General features: G+C 35.2%; 1 protein-coding gene across 32 annotated transcripts in view; it reads right to left on the bottom strand.

Moving 5' to 3' along the window:
- TJP1 (tight junction protein 1) overlaps window positions 1–19,392 on the bottom strand; it is a 373,407-nt gene that overhangs the window by 31,141 nt on the left and 322,874 nt on the right. For all 32 annotated transcript variants that reach the window (XM_045448821.1, XM_045448822.1, XM_045448824.1 and 29 more), the window contains 4 exons: window positions 6,974–7,110; window positions 5,764–5,869; window positions 2,873–3,023; window positions 296–404 (listed from right to left, as the gene is read on the bottom strand). In XM_045448821.1, coding sequence (XP_045304777.1) covers window positions 296–404; window positions 2,873–3,023; window positions 5,764–5,869; window positions 6,974–7,110 — 503 coding nt within the window. The remainder of the gene's footprint in view (window positions 1–295; window positions 405–2,872; window positions 3,024–5,763; window positions 5,870–6,973; window positions 7,111–19,392) is intronic.

The raw sequence follows: 19,392 nt of genomic DNA, 5'->3' as shown, positions 1-19,392 counted from the left end.
CATATGCTTCTGCATGGTTCTGATGGCTAATAAAAACCAGGATTTTTCTATGCCATGTGAAGGTCTGGACAGCATTCTATCTAAATTAGAATGCCAGAAAGGCTGGTGGTATTATCACACTTTCAAATAAGCATAATGTAACACTATGTGCCCCTAAGTGATTTAAACTCCCTCTGACATTAACAAATTCATTTATCACTCAACTCTGAGTGATTTATTAAAAAATGGAAATTCAAGTCCCTATTTAATTTCTCAAAATTGTACAGATTTTCTCCATTTTCAGGCAATATCTCACCATCTTTCTTCTTCTGAGCCAGTATGGTCACTTCTTCTCCTTTAGGGAGGTCGAGCAGGAAAAGAACGGCTTCTTCTCTTATGATGTTTGTGAAATCTACATTGTTTACCTGTTAAAATGTATTTCATAAATTACTCTTGGTTGTATTTTAAAATTATGAAAATACTTCTCTACATAGAGAACAAGTGTTTTCAGACTTCAGCTAATTTGAAAATATCACATCTTTAAGAGGGAAAAAATGATTTTCCTTTGGAAGAAATTAATATACTTTACTTTAAAATAAGTAGAAACCAAGTAAATTGAGTGAAGGTGTAAATTCATTTAAAGAAAAGCCACAATGCATGCTGACATTAAAGATCATCTACTGCAAAATCTAACCAATTTAGACCAAAAAAGACAACTCTCTGGCTTTAAATTTTTGTAAGTTATAATGTTGTATACCAATATACCTCAATAAAAAAGGATTTTTTAAAATTCTGTGAATGTATAATAGAATCCTACTTTTTAATAGTCTCTGAAAAAGAAATCAGAAGGAAATGAGGTAAAAAAAAAAATAAGTGCATACATTGTGGCATCTCTGTAAGAGTTTTTGTATGATGTAAGTCAAGGTTTGCCAAGTCAATATTTACTTATACTTGAAGCTCTTAAGAACCAAAGGACACATATCAAAATGATGTTACTAAGTGCATGCAGGATTACAGATAGATTTTCTCCTTTTTACGTTTTGAAAATTTTCCAGATTAAAAAATATTAACATGCGCTACTTTTATGATACAAAACAAGAGCAAACTCTTAGGAAATAAATTAAAAATGATGTATGTAGGGGTGCCTGGCTGGCTCTGTTGGTAGAGCAACGTGACTCCTGATCTCAACGTTGTAAGCTCAAGCACCATGTTGGGGACACAGCTTACTTAAAAAATAAAATTAAGAAAGAGCTTTTAAAAAATAAAATAACATAACATAAAATAAAATAAAATGATGTATGTATGCCCTGATTATTTCAAATAGGATATGCAGTAGATAAGAGATAGGTCTGTTTAATTTCTTTAATACAGTGAACATTATTATCCACGATGTGTCTGAGCAAAATGTAAATATCACCAGGAAGAATCAAAGTACACTGTGAGATGGAAACCAGTAAGTCAAAGATCATACCTTGATTTTATGCTAAGTTTGGAGGGAAAGGAAGACAAAGTAGAGGAGGAAAATGGCCATGGGCAGCTGGCCCAGTGTGAGGAAACTCAGGCAAGAGCTCAAAGTGAAGATTCCGAGAGTGGGCTGCTGACATGAGTCATCAAACCCAAGATGGAGACTGCGTAGTAGCAAGAGAGAAGCACAGAGCTGCTTATATTCCCCAAGTTTTAGAAGAACCATTAAAGATGGTTGGGAAAAGAATTTAAAAGATTAAAGGAGTATCAGAATGGCAATGTTATAGAATCCAAGGAAGAAAGCACTTCATGAAAGCACTTAAGATAGTCAAAACCCTGCTAAGAAATAAAGGAAAATGAGAACTGAGGATGCCATTAGGTCAATGATGGCTTATGAAAATTCAGATTCAGCAGTGGTTAAGGTAGAAGCCAAATTATAAAATTTTATGACAGCAATGACTGAAAACAAAGCAGGGAAGGGACTCCACCATACTGACAAGTTCAACAGCAAAAGGAGAGAAAGAAGACAGTACAGAATAAATGAAGAGGCGGGGGAGAGGGAAAGAGAAAAACATGAACAAGCAGAAAGATTCTGAGCAGGAGACTGAATCCAGCACATGGCCAGGAGGTAGCCTGAATGCAGGAAGAGAGCAGAATAGGGGTGGTGATGACAATATGAGGTGGAGAGGTGGAGCAAATAGGAATTCACATTTAATAGATATGATCTTTTTGTTAAAATGGGACATAGTTTATCTGTCATGAAGTTTGGATGTTTTAAGAAGAGACAGACATGGATGGTCCTATGTGACTAGATAGCATTGCTTATAGAAAAGACAGAAAAACAACAACAACAGAAGAAAAGACCACGTCTGAAGTGGACTTTCTGACTCCTGTAACTGGTCCTGTCTCTTGTGGGCCATGAAGCTTTGGAGCCAGGGCAGCTTACACATTTGCCTGACGGAAATCCCATCTCCCTGCACATAAGCCATCACACCGGGGTGAAGAAGGCCCCAGAGGACTGGGGCAAGGACTGATCCCATGGGAGAGAAACGACAGATGGCAAGTTGTGGCCCATGACAGTCTTGCCTACCTGAAGGTCTAGTTGAACTTAAAATGACTACTTGGTATAGGGATCTAAGACCTTTTTTTTTTTTTTTTTTGGTAGGTTCAATGAACGCCAGAGATTTAAATGAAACCAGAGCATCACACTGTGTAGTAACACATAACACAGCAGTCAACAAGAACGAATGCAGCAATGGGAAGGGATGAGGCCAGTAAAACCAAGACTTGACGATTCATCTGAATGGTTGTCTGGTTCAGTAGGCTGTGACAGAAGATTACAACTGAATTATAATAGGTTTGCTGTGTTTGAGGTCTTTCTCTAAAGATCTAAGTACTTTCAAATCACATTTCTGATATACCAACATACCCTGAGAATTTGATCACCCTCTTCTAAGCCTTCTTTGGCTGCAGGGCTATCTTCTAGAACACCAGCTACAAATATTCCAACATCATTTCCACCAGCCAGCCGCAGACCCACACTATCTCCTTTTCTGAATTTTACCAATTTCATGCTGGGCCTGTTAAAACAAATATTTCATTTGAAATGGTTAAGAGAAGCTTGAAAAGTTATAGTAAACTGATACAATGAGAACTATATTTAGAATGAAACAAAGGACGATCATTTCTGAAATTTCCCTCATACCACTAATTTACTGAATACAATTTAGTGCTAGAATTCCAAGTCAGATTTAATGGTACTTTCTTTTATTCTCTGATTAATAAGTTTTAAAATATCTGAATTTAATATGCAATTACTGCTTTACAACTAATTTCTAAAACTAGTTTATAAAAACAATGTTTTCCCAACTCAAAGTCTTGGATATACATGGTACATTCACAATGGTAAAAAAAAAAACAAAAAAACAAAAAAAACAAAAAACTTCCATTTTTTTCCACCCCAATTCATTCATATCATCTCTATGGAATAACTGAAAAGTACTGTTTTACAAAGGTAGAAACTGAAGCACAAATTGACAAATTTTCCTAATACCAGGGAATCAAAATGAGGCTCCAAGCATTGTGATCTTTACATCCAATAGATAATGGTTTTTAAACTTTGCAGTTGGTAGACTCTGAGTTCATACAGATCACTTACTCTGCAGCCTCTCTGGATTTTAAATAAAAATCTTATCATCAATCAGCCTTTCTGGATTAGCCCCATACTCAATCTCTGCCCTTTTCTTACGAGAGAGAATGGGAAGGAATAAATGTATGCACATTCTTTTATCATCAGTGTACCATCACCATGATATTCCTGAAACAAAGACTAAAGGATGTCTTAGAAGAATGAGTGGGCAGAAACAGATCATAATTACAAACTACCCTGTAGGGTAATTAAATACAAATTACCCAGCTAGGTTTCTAGAACTTTCTCACAATTTCTAGTCAAGAAGACACACAATTCTATTACCTATTCTGACATGAAGGATAGAAAAAGTCCCTTTCTTTTAATTCATTAACAATGAAAAAATTGTTAGAAACTCATAGAAAGTAAAAAATACAAATCAAATCAATGAATGAATGAGTTGAGGAAAGAGAGAGGAGTCTAGTTCTTTTAATCCAACTAAAGACCACCTTAAGTTTTAGATGTTATAAGGTATTCACACTTGATCCCACTTCTTCACCTGGAGCTAACATTTACTAAGATGTAAACATCAGAGCCTGTAGGTTAGATAAGGTCACTTACTCCCAGGGCTGGTGGCACCCTTGGTCCCTCCATGAAACTAGTAGCCAATATTATCGTGGACCATGTCAATCACCCGGCATGGTGGTATCCTACTTTGCCAGGTTGAGTCCAGAGCCTGCTTATAGACTCCTCTCCCAAACCAATTGTAAGGAGAGGTTTTGGAAACCCTTCCTCAAAGTCCTTGAGACTCCAGGTCCCTGGTAGTTCTTTTATCACACAGACTGACCTACAGGCCTCAAAAACTAAAAATCATTGATTTTTTTAGTCTGCATCCCTTAGCAAAATAGGCCTTTTTAAAGAACAGCTTTTTTTTTTTTTTTGAGGACAGCTTTAGGCCCAGTCTCATTGTCATGTGGCCTATAGGACTGACATTTTATACTCTGTTTTATCTGCATTATATCAACTTCTTGCAACAATAACAAAAGGTAAACCCATTAACTACTTCTGCCCCAAATCCAGTCACTGGATGTGAATGAACTGTTTTCTGGCTCAACTACAAATCCTGCCCGCATCCTCAATCTTCTTTGGTATCTGTTCTTGAGGGCTCTCCTGGGAAATAGGTCTCTGGAATCACATCGTTACTTTTTCTTAAACTTTAGAGTTATAAAAGCTTCCAAGCAATTTTTAAGAAGGAAAAAAGAAGGAAACTGTTCCTTCACAATCTGTATTTTGAATTATCAGCTATCTGATATTAGCAATATACAATTTTAATCTGTGTCATACCCATCTATTTCAGGAGTTTTCTCTCTAGCTAGCTAGGTATTGTAGTGACAACCCAATTCCCTTTAGCAAAGAAAACAGATGAGAGCAGGGGTCTAGATCTAACCCACTTTAAAAAGTTTGGTTATTTTCAGTTATTAACATTATGCCCCTTTACCACAGAGGCAACAAAAGACTAATTTGGTGATCATGATGGTTTGCAATCTGGTTATAAAATTTATATCTCAATCCCATAAAGTATAAAACATATAGCAATAAAAGGTGTGGAATATAAAAAACTTACTTTTGAGTTGCTAACAGGTTGAGAACAGGTTCTCAACCAAGGGTGATTTTGCCCCCAGAAACCATGTGGCAATGTCCAGAGATATTTTTGGTTGTCACAACTGGAAGGTGCCACTGGCAGCTAGTGGTCAGGGATGATGCTAAATATTCCACAATGAGAAGGACAGTCTACCACAATAAACAAGTACCCAACCCAAAATGTCAATAGTGTTAAAATGGAGAAACACTGTTTTGTTGTTGTTGTTTCTTTGTTTTTTGTTTTTTTTAAATGCTAGGGCATTAGAAAGCTTGTGAAAATTTTTGATGTTTAAGTAGAAAACAATTTTTAACTTTTGTAATTCCCAACCTGAAAACTAGGCACGGACAGTGGTGAGAAAGTCAACATCCAAAAAGTTTCTTTTTTATTCTCTAATCTCTGTCATACAAATAATTTAAAATAAAAAACCATAGCATTAAGTGGTACACACTATTTTAAAAAGGATATGAAATATGGTCTGCAACTGAATTTTCACTTTAAATCATGCTGAATAATGGACAGAGAAGACAATACAAGTTTAAAATCACATTACCGCAGAATCCCATCTTCATGAGTTGAATTAGGCAGGACGCCATCAGATGGACTGACAGGTAAATCCACGTCTGGCTGTCCAACTTGAGCGTATACAGGCTTTGGTTCTAAAAGAAAGAAAATTTAAAAATCGTGCAAGAATCATTTTATTAAAACTAGAATAATGTAAGCAGTCAGGAAAATATTCAAACAATAAAGAGTCCACAAAACACATGTAAAAATTCATCAGCAAAATATAAGCTCAGAGAAATTGGTAAGGAACATATATACTATATATATGTTAAAGCACAGAGTACAGTTACAAATTCTGATGTCTTTACACAAAGTATGCTGTTAGGTTCTGAAAAATCCTCTGGGGGAGGAGGGGAGAGGTAGATGAGGAAAAGGAGAACAAGACAGAATCACTACATTTCTCTCAGACTGTCAAAGCAGCCATCTTTCTTCACTGTGGTAAAATTTGTTTTTAAATAACCACATTCTTTGCCACTAAACAAGCAGAGCAAACAGATTTGAGCAAAGGAACTGAGACATGAGAAGCAAAATCTCCCAGCCTTTCAAGAAAATGGATCTAGGAGGCTTGCAGATTCTTATATCTGATCTCATACGTTTTCACAGGGTATAACTTACAGTGCTTATGAAAACATTTTTAATTGGCAAAATAACTTAAAAAAACTTATGCCAATTTTCCTAAATGAGAAGTGTTGGAGAACAACTTTACTCAATTGTGAATAGTTGTTAACTATGAATTATTTATTTTTTTCTTTTAAATTTTAGAGAGAGTAAGCATGTGGGAGGTGGGCAGAGAGAGAGAATGAATCCTAAGCAGGCTCCATGCTCAGCGTGGAGCCCGATACGGAGCTTGATCCCACAACCCTGGGATCATGACCTGAGCTGAAATCAAGAGTTGGACACTCAACTGACTGAGCCACTCAGGCACCCCAACTATGAATAATTTCTATCCAGAAATTTTTTAAAAAAATTCATGAAAGCCTACTGATTCATGCCAACATTATACCCATAAGGAATATTCTGGAAGTCAAATGCAGAAAAATTCAAACATAGGTAGTAGCAGAAGTAGGAGTAATAGTAGTAATAGAAATAACAATCATCATACTCAAGAAAGCATCTTTAAGTCTTCTGTAAATTCTGACAATTATTTTATTTAGTCTGACTGCAAATGTTTTCCGAATGTAGTATTTTGCTAGGCTTACCTGGAAGAGTGGGTGCTTGTTTCTCATTTCTTTCAACTACAACTTCTTCTGTTTTAGGTGTATGATCATCAGCATGCTTTACAGGAGTTGAGACAGCCCCAGGTTTAGAAATTCTCTCTTCCTCTCTGCTCCGGAGACTACACATTGGTAAAATTAAAAAAAAAGAAAAAAATTATAAGCATAAAGATGATTGTGAAATCATTTGTAGGAGTACAGTGTAAGAACAGCCAAGCAAACTTTGAAAAGCAATGACACTCTAACAGTTATCAAAATACTATAAAAACCTAATAATGAAAACTAGAGTAGTACAGATCAAAGTAACAAAATAGAAAATGGAGGAATCTATCCACAGTAGTAAAATTTATTAATGAAGTGGCAGCCCCAAGCTGTCAGAAAAAAGCATGCTATTTAATGAATGATGTTAGGATGCATATCAATGACAAAAATACAATTTCAGATGGAACAAACTCCAAACCATAATATATTTCTTAAAAATCTGTATCATCAAAAATAGAGGACTGTTAAAGTTCAAGGCACAAAATCCCTCATATATCAACAGCAGTGATTACATAAGAAGTTAAAAAGGATGCAAATAATTAAAATATAGTATATATTTTTTTGGTTGAACCAAATGAAATGGGGTTTTTAATAACTAAAAAGTTCAAACTGAATAAATTTCTTAGTTTGAAAGAACATGTGTAATGAGTTCAATATTAAGATTTATATACTGACCTAACAACACATACAAGAATTTGATATTTAGAACATATAAGGAACTATGAATCAGTTTAAAAGAGACAACTGAGGAAAAAATGAGTAGCAGGAAGGGACAATTCAGAAGAAATATACAAATAACAATAAACATGAAAATACGTTCACCTTCACAAGTAACTAGGAGAACGCACATTAAAGTAACTTGAAATCATCTTCTCATGAGAGTTTTCACAATAACATCAACTGTAGGGAGGGACATGGAGATACAGACACTCATACAAGGATGGTAAAGTAAGTGTAAATAAGTATAACTACTTGAGGGCAAAATGGAAGTCATTTATCAAAACAGAAAATGCAAACATGCATTAACCTGCAATTTGACTTCTAGGTTTATCCTAGAGAAATACATACATGTCCAAGAACACATTTTGTTTTTGTTTTTTTGTCCAAGAACACATTTTAACAATATTTATTATGTTATCAGTTGTAATAGCAACAAATAATTTGTGTCTTTACTCTATACCACACACTGAAATAGAATAGTCTCTAACTTAATTTTCTTCAAACTTTTTATGGAAAATTCCAAACATATCTAGTAACACAGAAAACAGTATCATAAAAATACCGTGTATTTCAAAAATTTTCAACATTCTATCAGAAATTCAATCTGAAGCTAACAGTACCTTAACACCCAAACCATGACAATGATGGGACAGAGAAAACAATAAATATTTTCAATTATGAGTGGAGGAAAAAATTCTAAATAAAACACTAGCTAAGGGGATGTACTATGTAGTAAAAGATTATTCTACAATGACCACAGCAGGGTTATTTCACAAGTATATGGCTAGTTTAACATTAGGAATTTATCACAGAATTCATTATGACATCTAAATATTACAAGAAAAAACTATCAAACAGGCATGTGAAAACATGCAACAGCCATTCCTAATAAAAACCACAATAAAGCAAAGATACTGGAAATACAATTAATTATGAGACTAGTTCCCAAAATCAAGAGCTAATACCGTATTAGATAGGGAAATGCTGAATGTATTTACACCAAAATCAGTAACAACACAGTGATACCTGCCAATACTATTGTTATTTACCACTATTTTGAAGACTCAGATGATATAATCATGAGATAGATGATAGGCTTGAAATATTGGGGAGAATTTTAGTGAGTATAAAAGAATACTATAAAAATTATATAAAGAGAATTATAATTACATTTCAATTTTAAAAAATCAACTATTTTCCTCAATGTCCTCTACAATCAGAAGAAAATGAGGGGCGCCAGGGTGGCTCAGTCAGTTGGGCAGCTGACTTTGGCTCAGGTCATGATCACCTGGTTCGTGAGTTTGAGCCCCGCGTTGGGCTCTGTGCTGACAGCTCAGACCCTGGAGCCTGCTTGGGATTCTTTGTCCCTCCTCTCTCTCTGCCCCTCCCCCACTCGTGCTAGGTCTTGCCCTGTCTCTCAAAAATAAATGTAAAAAATAAAATTAAAAAAAAAAAAAGAGGAAAATGAAAAGGAAAAAATATGCCAGCACCAATAGCATTAAAAACTGTAAAACTCCTAGATAAAACCTGTGCAATCTTAGATTGGGGGAGATCTCCCTAAATGTGATAAACATTCAAAAACCATAAAGATGAAAATATTTCACTATTAAAAATGGTCTTATTTTTATTTTTTTATTATTAAAAAAAAATTTTTTTAATGTTTATTTCTGAGACAGAGACAGAGCATGAGTGGGGTAGGGGCAGAGAGAGAAGGAGACACAGAATCTGAAGCAGGCTCCAGGCTCTGAGCTGTCAGCACAGAGCCCAATGCAGGGCTCAAACTCACAAACTATGAGATCATGATCTGAGCCGAAGTCGGTCACTCAACTGGCTGAGGCGCCCCAATTAAAAATGTTAAAATTAAAAACTGACCAGGCGCCCCAATTAAAAATGTTTAATTGCACAGGAAAAGATATAAAGATTTATATTTGCAACACACTCACCAAAAGAGCTACTACTAGCTGATGGAAAATGAAAAAGAACAATATAACAGAAAATGAGCAACAGAAATTAACCTGGCAATTTACGAGGATGCAATACTATGGTCAATAATCTCATAAAAAGATGCTCAGCTCTGCTACTAATCTGGAAACCATCAATTTAAAATAAGGAGTTGCCAAGGCGCCTGGTTGGCTCAGTGGGTTAAGTGTCCGACTTCGGCTCAGGTCATGATCCCAGGGTTCCTAAGTTCCAGCTCCGCACTGGGCTCTGTGCTGACAGCTCTGAGCCTGAGCCTGCTTCAGATTCTGTGTCTCCCTCTCTCTCTGCCCCTCGCTCATTCTCACTCTGTCTCTGTCTCAAAAATAAACATTAAACATTTTTTTTTTAAAATAAAATACGGAGTTGCCAATTTTCAACGATCAGATAGGTAAACATGGAATTCTGAGAAATAAACAAGTGTAGTCTCAAATATTACTCTTGGAATGTCATCTGGCATCATCCGTGAAAATTTAAAAGTAATACCAACACACTCTTTAATGACTTCAGAAATAAAAAGCTAGTATATGAAATCATGGACAAAGATGCTTATGCAACATTGATTGCACAGGCAAAGACCTAGAAACAGAATTTCCATAGTATGTAAAATTTCTCATCAAAATAAGCTGGAAGGATGGTCACATTGTATTGTTAAGTAAAATTAGCTAGCTAGAAAATAATGTGCAGAGTGTGACCTTTTTTAATTATTAAAAACACAAACTCTATATGATGCTAAATAAATTATGCAGAAAATATGGAGAAAGGCTTAATTCAAGAGGAGTGGGAAGTAGGTGAGGTAGAATAGACCTATTTTACTTGTTCTAATTAAGCATACGTTGCACAGAGTCAGGCATGGGGCTCGAACCCAAGGACCAGGAAATCATGACCTGAGCCAAAGTTGGACGCCTAACCAACTAAGCAACCCAGATACCCCAAATTTTAAATGCAATTAAGTCTAACTTTAAACAAAGAATTTGGTTCTATTAACGCATACTATTAGCAGTCTCTTATGAAGAAAATGTTTCTTACCTGTTACCCTTCTGAAAGGATAAAACATAAGCACTTTTCACAGTTTCTATTTTCATAGTCAATTATTCTGTGGGGGTGTACTTTTAGTTTTAAATTACTATGAGCTGCATGGAGGTAAACAGTCTTTTAGGCAAAACTATAAAAGTCAAGGTATTTTTAAATCATAAAAGGTCAAAATTTTTAGCCACAGCTTAGGTAATAAAATCTCACAATTAATCCAAGAATAAATAAGCACAATTAAGCTTTATCCCCAAATTGCTCTAGGTACCTCAGAATTTAAAGGGCCGTACAAAACAGAAGATTCCCCTTACATTCTTTGCATAAAATATGCAAATTATGTTATAAATATATACATTTTAAAGAAAAAGAATGAGATTAAAGAATGCATAATTTTAATAGTTCTATAGACTTACTGCTCTGTAACAAGCAAACTTTAAATTGCTTTAAAAAGATCTAAAAACATTTACAATTGATTTTATTTCTTCGAACTTAAACTTTCTAAATTTAAAAAGACTGATACTAATGATAACTCCCATCCTGACTGAGTTATAACCTTCTGATGGAAACCTCCTCCATGATGATAACTAGAAGAGTGTCATTTGTTGTGCTCTTGCCCCATCACATAAAACTGCTAGCATTTTCATCTTGCCTAATTTCCATACTGTATTGACCACCACCTTTATTTTTCCTCTAACACAACTGTTATGAATTAAATAACATTTCAGATAGATAGAATTCATATTCTATTAAATTTTTCATAACTAATACTTGGAGAATCACTGTTCTTTTTAGTGCATTTCTGTTATCTACCAAAAGATGGAGGCATTATTCAATAATACATGCAGAGTAGGAGCAGCACTGTTAGCAGGATTATAAAGCAAATCATCTATGTTAACTGTAAATTTTCTAGAATCTGTATTAAATAAAGTGAGATAAAATCAATTAACACATTTTACTTATAAACCCATTACATCCAAATATTATTTCATTATGTAATCAACATAAATTATTAGAGGTAATTTACATCTTTTTTTGGTCATTAAAAACCAATGTGTTATTTCAAACTTAACAATACATCTCAATTTGGACTGGCCACATTTCAAATGCTCAGTAGCCACATGTGGCTAGCAGCAACGACACTGGGGAATGCAGACACATGGTTATGGTACAGAATCATCAAATTTTCCAATCATTTGAAAAGTTCTATTATGAGATGTGACCACTAAGTCTATTGCAAGACAAAAACCAAATTTAGACACCCCAGATTAGTTTACAATCAGTGGCAGTTATTGAAAGAAACTGGTAAAGCTGTGACAATTAAAAGAAAATATACTTTCCTCAAATCTTCCATACAGGACACTACCACGGCTCTGAAATGGTATCTAAGCTTTATAAAACATTTTTTTTTTTTTTTTTTTTTTTTTTTTTGCTATTATGAGTAAGGCTATCTTTATACAAAAACATTTTTGTCCTGAGTCAGAGTGATGTTTACCTACACACTCTGGCTCCAAGTAGCCTAGACAGACATTTCAACATTCTACCTTAAGATCTTTTTAAAAAAAAATTTTTTTTTTAATGTTTATTTATTTGTGAGACAAAAAGAGAGACAGAGCACGAGCAGGGAAGGGTCAGAGACAGAGGGAGATACAGAATTTGAAGCAGGCTCCAGGCTCCAAGCAGTCAGCACAGAGTCCGACGCGGGGCTTGAACTCACAAACCCACAAACCGTGAGATCATGACCTGAGCCGAAGTAAGATGCTTAACCGACTGAGCCACCCAGGCGCCCCTGGACCTCAAGATCCTCTTAAGAGCATTTTTGTTTTCTCCTGGAGGGTAGGATATGGGGTTTATTTTCTGGATTTTTCATTTGTACATCAATCTAATGGTAGTGATCCACTGGTCTAGAAATTTTGGGTTGATTAAAAACCCTATGGAAGACAGCTGTTAGACAAAGTGAAACAGTCTCTGAAGAGCTTTTACAGTTCACGTAAATGAACTCATTGTAAACAGAGCCTTCTTTAAGTCTTACCCAGTTAACTGTGTAAATAGGGTGGCAGACTAACATACACACTGTCAGATCAGCAAGGAGCAACAACTTGTTTTAAGTGAAAAACTTCAGGTGTAAAATCACAACTGTTAAGGCCTATGGGCAGAGGGAAGAGGACAGGCAGCTTGGTCAGGGGCTCCCCCTGTGGGTTCTGGGGTGTGTCTCCTCAGCAGGCCCCTCCAGCACATAGCAGTCAGCAGTTTCCCACAGTGACTCCCTAGGATAGTTGTGTGCAAGGTCTCTATCTAATAAGACACTTGCCCATGAACTCCTTTTCCAAACATTTTGGAGGGAAAATTTCCTGCCAAGTTCTTCTGAGAACACACCACAGCCAAATTCTCTGCCATTCAGTAAGCCATGGGCGTGCCCTCTCCAAGCAGGCTGGCTCTCACCCTAGGGATGGGTGGGGGAGCCTCTTCCTTGGGCACTCCATATCAGCACCAGGGGTAGTGGCTGCTCCTCATACCCGATTCTGATATTTAGAGTTCTCTCAGCTTCTTACTAGCTAATCCTTTGTTACTCCAATCCTTTTCTATTTAATCTATTTACATTAAACTTGCTAGGTTCACTCCAAGCTTGACTTGCTGTCTTGATTGGACCCTGTCTGACAAAACATGCCAGATGGCCCATTCTTCATGAAGCTTTCTTTCATACTTCTGGCTCCCAAACACCTTCCCAAATGACTGTTCAGGAATGCCTTATTTTAAAAATGACCTTAATATAGGAAATAAACTTGAGGGTGAACAGTCACTCCAGTAAAACATCCTTTTATCACACCAATTCCAAATTCCCATTACATACTAAAATGACTCATCCTAAAAAATGAAGTTATACTTTGTTTTCAGAAACTCATTTATTGCATAAAGGGAGGCAAGACCTTCAGAACTTAGGATGAAAACAAAAACTAGGTACTAATTCCTTTAGAGGCTACTGGACTATCTCAGCCATAATTAACAATAAAGACATGTTAAGAAACTAACCTAACCATACCCCACAGTTTTTCTCCATTGACAGAATAGGTCAGCATGGAGGGTTGGAAGACACCTGAGAAAGAAAAACTAAAGGCACACTCAAATCATTCTGACTATTTAGAATGCTGCAACCACTGTTAATTTTCTAAATTTTATATGGAAACAAATAGGTATTTATACATTGCAGTTCCTCCTTCATAGCAATAAAAAAAAATTAATGATCTCTCTCTGCATGGCACATACAGAATTCTAGGGATGACAAAGGCAGAGAGACGCAGAGAAGAGACTCTAAGCTGGTCCTGGAATACAGAAATTAAGGGTAGTATGCCGAGAAATAGTTACTTTATACCAATTTTGCCATATTTATAAGCTAATTTCCCACAACTTAAGTTTATTCTTTACACACTATAATCTATTTTCTAGAAATACATGTGTGTGTGTATATGTTTTTGAAGAAAATCTGAGTATCTATATTGCCCATTTTGGCAAATGGCTTTTAGGTAATAATCCAGATACTTATTTTTATAAAGTTTATCATTTTGTACAGAGTTTCTCTCCCATCTTACATGTTCATTTATTATGATGATGACTAACCTAGTGCATCTGATTTCAGACAGTATGATTTTTGCAGAAATGTGTAATTTTTAATGAGAAAGACTAAGAAAGAGCTTTTTAAAATTTAAGGATAGCTTTGTTAGGCCATCTTTGGTGGTATAATGATTATCAGGTATTTAGATTAATATTTAGAGTCAAACAATCTTCTGACTGAGTGGAATGTCTGGTTGATTTATAACAAGGGATCAATGTTGCGACACTCTCTTCATTTTTTACTAAGGTTCTCTCCCAAGGACAAGAGAAGATCGTTATCTGGAAGTAAGATTTTTCATTCATTTACTATTTTTAATACGTCACCAAGTGGAGAGTCTATTTTTAAATATCATATTTTATGTTTTATATTGTACTTGTGTAAGAGCTGATGAACAAAATTCATACTTTTACTTTTTAAATTGTGGGATAAAGTACAATATTTAAGCTTGCTTTTATGCCATTAGATTCATATTCTCTTAGGAGTTAAAATTATTCAGCAATCACTGAGCACACATATTATTACACTTGGGTTGCTAGTTAATTACTAGAGAAGTGCATCAACTATGGTCTTCCCTTGGCCTGGCCTCCTTAGAAAGCATATCAAAAACAAAACCTCAGATTGGAATTTTAACCTGGTAACCTAAAATTCCCAAGGACTGAAAATAAGTTGGCTCTTATTTAAGTAACAGAAGTTCAGGATGGGTCATCAATATTCCACTCATTTCAAAACATTAGACAAAGAATCTCAGCAAAAAAAAAAAAAAACAAAACAAACAAACAAAAACAAACAAACAAAAAAACCCCAAAAAACCCCAAAACCAATTCAAGTAATAAACAACTTCTTAAAAAACTTTCAGGGGCGCCTAGGTGGCTCAGTCGGTTGAGCATCCGACTTCGGCTCAGGTCATGATCTCCCAGTCTGTGGGTTTGAGCCCCGCGTCAGGCTCTGTGCTGACAGCTTGCTCAGAGCCTGGAGACTGCTTCTGATTCTGTCTCCCTCTCTCTCTGCCCCTCCCCCGTTCATGCTCCGTCTCTCTCTCTCTCTCTCTCTCTCTCTCTCTCTCTGTCAAAAATAAATAAACATTAAAAAAAAAATTAAAAAAAAAAAACAAACAACTTTCACATTTTCTCTCATGAAACAATTTTTTCCAAAACAGAAGAAAATACTTCTTAGAACTCCAATCACTGTCTACTCTTGTGATCCAGCATCCAGCTGTTATTCCAACAAGTTGAGAAATGGCACGTTATTTCTTATTCTACAATAATCTTCATCTGGAGGGCTCTTTCTTACTCATTTCAAGATGAGGTCACTTTAGAGAAGCCTTCTTCTCTGATCATGTTATCTAATATCATCCCCTCCGCCTTCACTATCGTACTACCCTCATTTTCTTTATAGTACTTACCACTAATGGAATAATTTCCATTAGTCTGATGGAAAGTGAAATGTAGTTTTCAAACTTACTTATCTGCTTTTTTCACTCTGATATAAGCCTAAAGCTCTAGGACAGCAGGGATCTTGCCTAGTTTGTTGAGGGAAAATTTATAACCATATACTGATAACATATATATGGTATCAATAAATATATAATATGGTAAGAATCAGCAGGATAATGTCAAAATTACTGGCAAAAAAAAGATCTTTCAACATTCACTCTACTGTAGAAAGTTCACTGTGCTGCATCAACTCACAACCAACTCCCTTAGTCCAGCTGGAAGGCATAGAATCCACGGGAAAGAAGTGATCAATTAATTTCATTGAGATACTTCAAGAATTATCTTTCTACCTGGCCCTTTCTATCTTTCACAGAGGAGAAACCAAAAACAAACAAATAAACATGAAGGACTTCAAATGAAAAATAAAGCACTACTTATACCAAATTAATTGCCAATATTATCACATGTAAATCTTGTCCTGAATAAAGCATCTATTAAATTGGAGATAATAAAACGTTTTTAAAGAACTAAAACCAAAGATCAGAAAACAAAATCCGAAATTCGCTAATCAGAAAATGGGCACTTCTCCACATTTTACAATAGTAAAAAAAAAATGTACAACTGATACATGTAAGTGTCTCAATAACTTTTAGCCAACTGGCAAAGTTCCAGAGAACCAAGCAGTATCTGAAAGAGACTATATATTCTAGAATTAAAGAATATTTACAGTCCTCTAGAATCAAATAAAACAATTATGGAAGATAACAGAAAATGTAAAATATGTAAAGAAAAAAGATCTTTAAAAGTAATACTTCTCTAAGGTATTTAAGCGGATACATTATATGCCCTATTTGCATAGGTATTAGGATTTATTGGCACTCTTGGAGAAACAGATCATGAGCTCAATTCAACCCTGTATAGTCAAAGGCTGACAGAAAAGGTGGACTGTATAGGTAAAAGGTTTTTATCCCAAATATATCAGCTTAATGGGGCTCAACACTTGGATTTGTCTACAAATTTCTCATTTGTAAAATTCAATTTTACTATCACATATTTACTATATCATTACCCATTATCAATACTGATACCACTAACTTTCAGAATTTAGGGGGAGCATTTTCTCTCAGGAGAAATAATGAATAAAGAGAATATTTGAAAATTTTACAAAGTTTCAATCTTTTTAAGACACTGCTTGCAAGTACCTCAAAAGCAACCATTTTTATAAAATGAATATGCTAAATATAAATTAAACCTTTTCTATTTGTTATAATACATTCCCTAAAAACTTTAGACAACTTAGGCCTTAAATAAACTTAGTTTATGGAATGACTGAGTCTAATATAAAACATAATCTTTATAATCCAAATGTTCCACAATTCAACATTATTTTAATTAGTCTCAGCTTTTACTACAGTAGAATTTTTTCAATACTGAACCTGCTTATGATAATCAGCACCACAGTCACCTTTATTATAAAGCTGATAGAACAAAAAAGGTAAACATATGTTGTCACTCTAGGGAGAAAAGTCATAAAATGGATTGGTGTAATTAAATGTTAGTAGGGACAGTAAACTATATGACCAAAGAGAGGCTCAGAACATACCCTGCAAATCAAATACTCAGTTATGTAGGGACCACAGTGAGATCAGTGAAAAGAATCTTCTCTGTGAGAGCTACCTTGTGAGCATGAAACAGTGGCACAAGTTTTGGGCTCTCTCAGTATCCCGAGTTCCTAGAACAAGTCTTGGCCCAGAAGGGGCTCTGAAACATCACTGAATAAAATATAAAACAAACCTGGCAACACGCATCAAGATGTAAGAAAATCACTGTAGTAATTCTCTCTCTCTATATATAATTTTTTAGTTCAATAACGCCTATTTTAACATTCTAGACCAGGGATTGGCAAACGTTTTCCTTATATGACTCTGTGAGCCATACAGTCTCTCTTGCAACTTCTCAATTATGCCATTATAGGATTGGTTCCAATAAAACTTTATTTGCAAAATCAAGCAGCAGGTTGTATTTGGCCTGCAAGTTGTAGTGTGCCAACCCCTGTTCTGGATAACAGTAAGGGTGCATTGCTCATCTACTTATGAAGAAACAAGCTAATGGGCTTTTCTCAAGAGCTCTGTCCACAATGTTTGCTCTCTCAGAAAAGAACATCACAGAGAACTCAAGTAGGTCATGAGAATAATGGAATACAGAACCCATGGTGTTTTTACTAGAATTTTACTTTTAAAGAACACCTAAATTGTTTCTCAAAACACAGGATAATCCTCCACAACTCCACAGTTATTTGTATTTTAACATGAACTTTAGGAGAAAAAATGAAATCTTTAAGCAACTGGTACTATTGTACATCTTGAATGTGTGAAGGTCACTGAATTTTCAGAAATTAAATTCTTAGCACAAGAATTTGGAAATAATCTGAAGACTTCTGGCCTTCTGTATGTGAAGTACTATCTTTTCTTTAGTATGTACCACATGTCCTAACCAGAAGTTCCCAAATTTGGTAGTGCACAGTAGAGGATGATATCAGAAACCTAAAAACAAACAAACAAACTGTATTCTCCACCTCCACCTGAGAACAGAGCCTAGGATTCTGTATTTTTAAAAGATCTCATATAACTCGTGTGACCCATAAGGATACCTGAGGTTCCCAATTAAAACACCTCAACGTAATTTTATATTAAAATGTTTAAAAAAACAAAACAAAACAAACCTCTTTAACTTTTAAGTTACGAATGCCAAGTGTTTAGGAAATCTAAATGAAAAAAAGTCAGCATCAAAAAAACTTTTTAAGATTTAGAATTTGCTCACAAAAAAAACTAACAGCCAAAATGTAGATGATTCTTTTTTTTTTAAGGAAAATCATATCCAAATTTCTTGACACCAGCATGGTTTCTAGGTGAGAGAAATGTGTTAAAATTATAGCTACTCCCATGAATCATCCAAGGGTGTGATTTATATCACAGTGTGTGTGTGGTTGCAGCGATCCTTTCCCAGGTAACATCTATGCTATGTCAAGAAGAGTTTTAGAGCCAATATATTAACTTGAAGCAGTTAAAAATAACAATCAGTTGTATCAGTTATAAGATAAGCCAGGATGGCATATGATGTACTATAATATTTTTAAAAAAAAATCATTATGGGGCGCCTGGGTGGCTCAGTTGGTTAAGCATCCAACTTCGACTCAGGTCATGAGCTCACAGTTCGTGGGTTCGACCCGCGCATCGGGCTCTGTGCTGACAGCTTAGACCCTGGAGCCTGCTTCAGGTTTTGTGTCTCTCCCTCTCTCTCTGCCTCTCCCATGCTTGTGCTCTGTCTCTCTCTCTCTCTCAAAAATAAACATTAAAATAAGTAAGTAAATAAATAATTATTACAACCTTAAAATAAAGATCAGAGTTAATATAATTTATAAAACTAAAATTTGAAATTTAAAGAGAATTCGCTTCATAAATCTCTAAAACCAGCAGTGCAAAATAATGATCATTATGATTTTTAAAGATCTTCAAAAAAGTTTTCTTCTGGCTACACACTCCTCCTTTCTCTGGTTACTTCTTCCTTGCCTCCTCACCTTCCTCAAAGAAAACACT

The sequence above is a fragment of the Leopardus geoffroyi genome, chromosome B3 (assembly GCF_018350155.1).
Source record: "Leopardus geoffroyi isolate Oge1 chromosome B3, O.geoffroyi_Oge1_pat1.0, whole genome shotgun sequence".
Taxonomy (NCBI): Eukaryota; Metazoa; Chordata; class Mammalia; order Carnivora; family Felidae; genus Leopardus; species Leopardus geoffroyi.
Note: the sequence above shows the minus strand (reverse complement) of the source record. Positions and strands in the feature narration are given on the sequence as shown.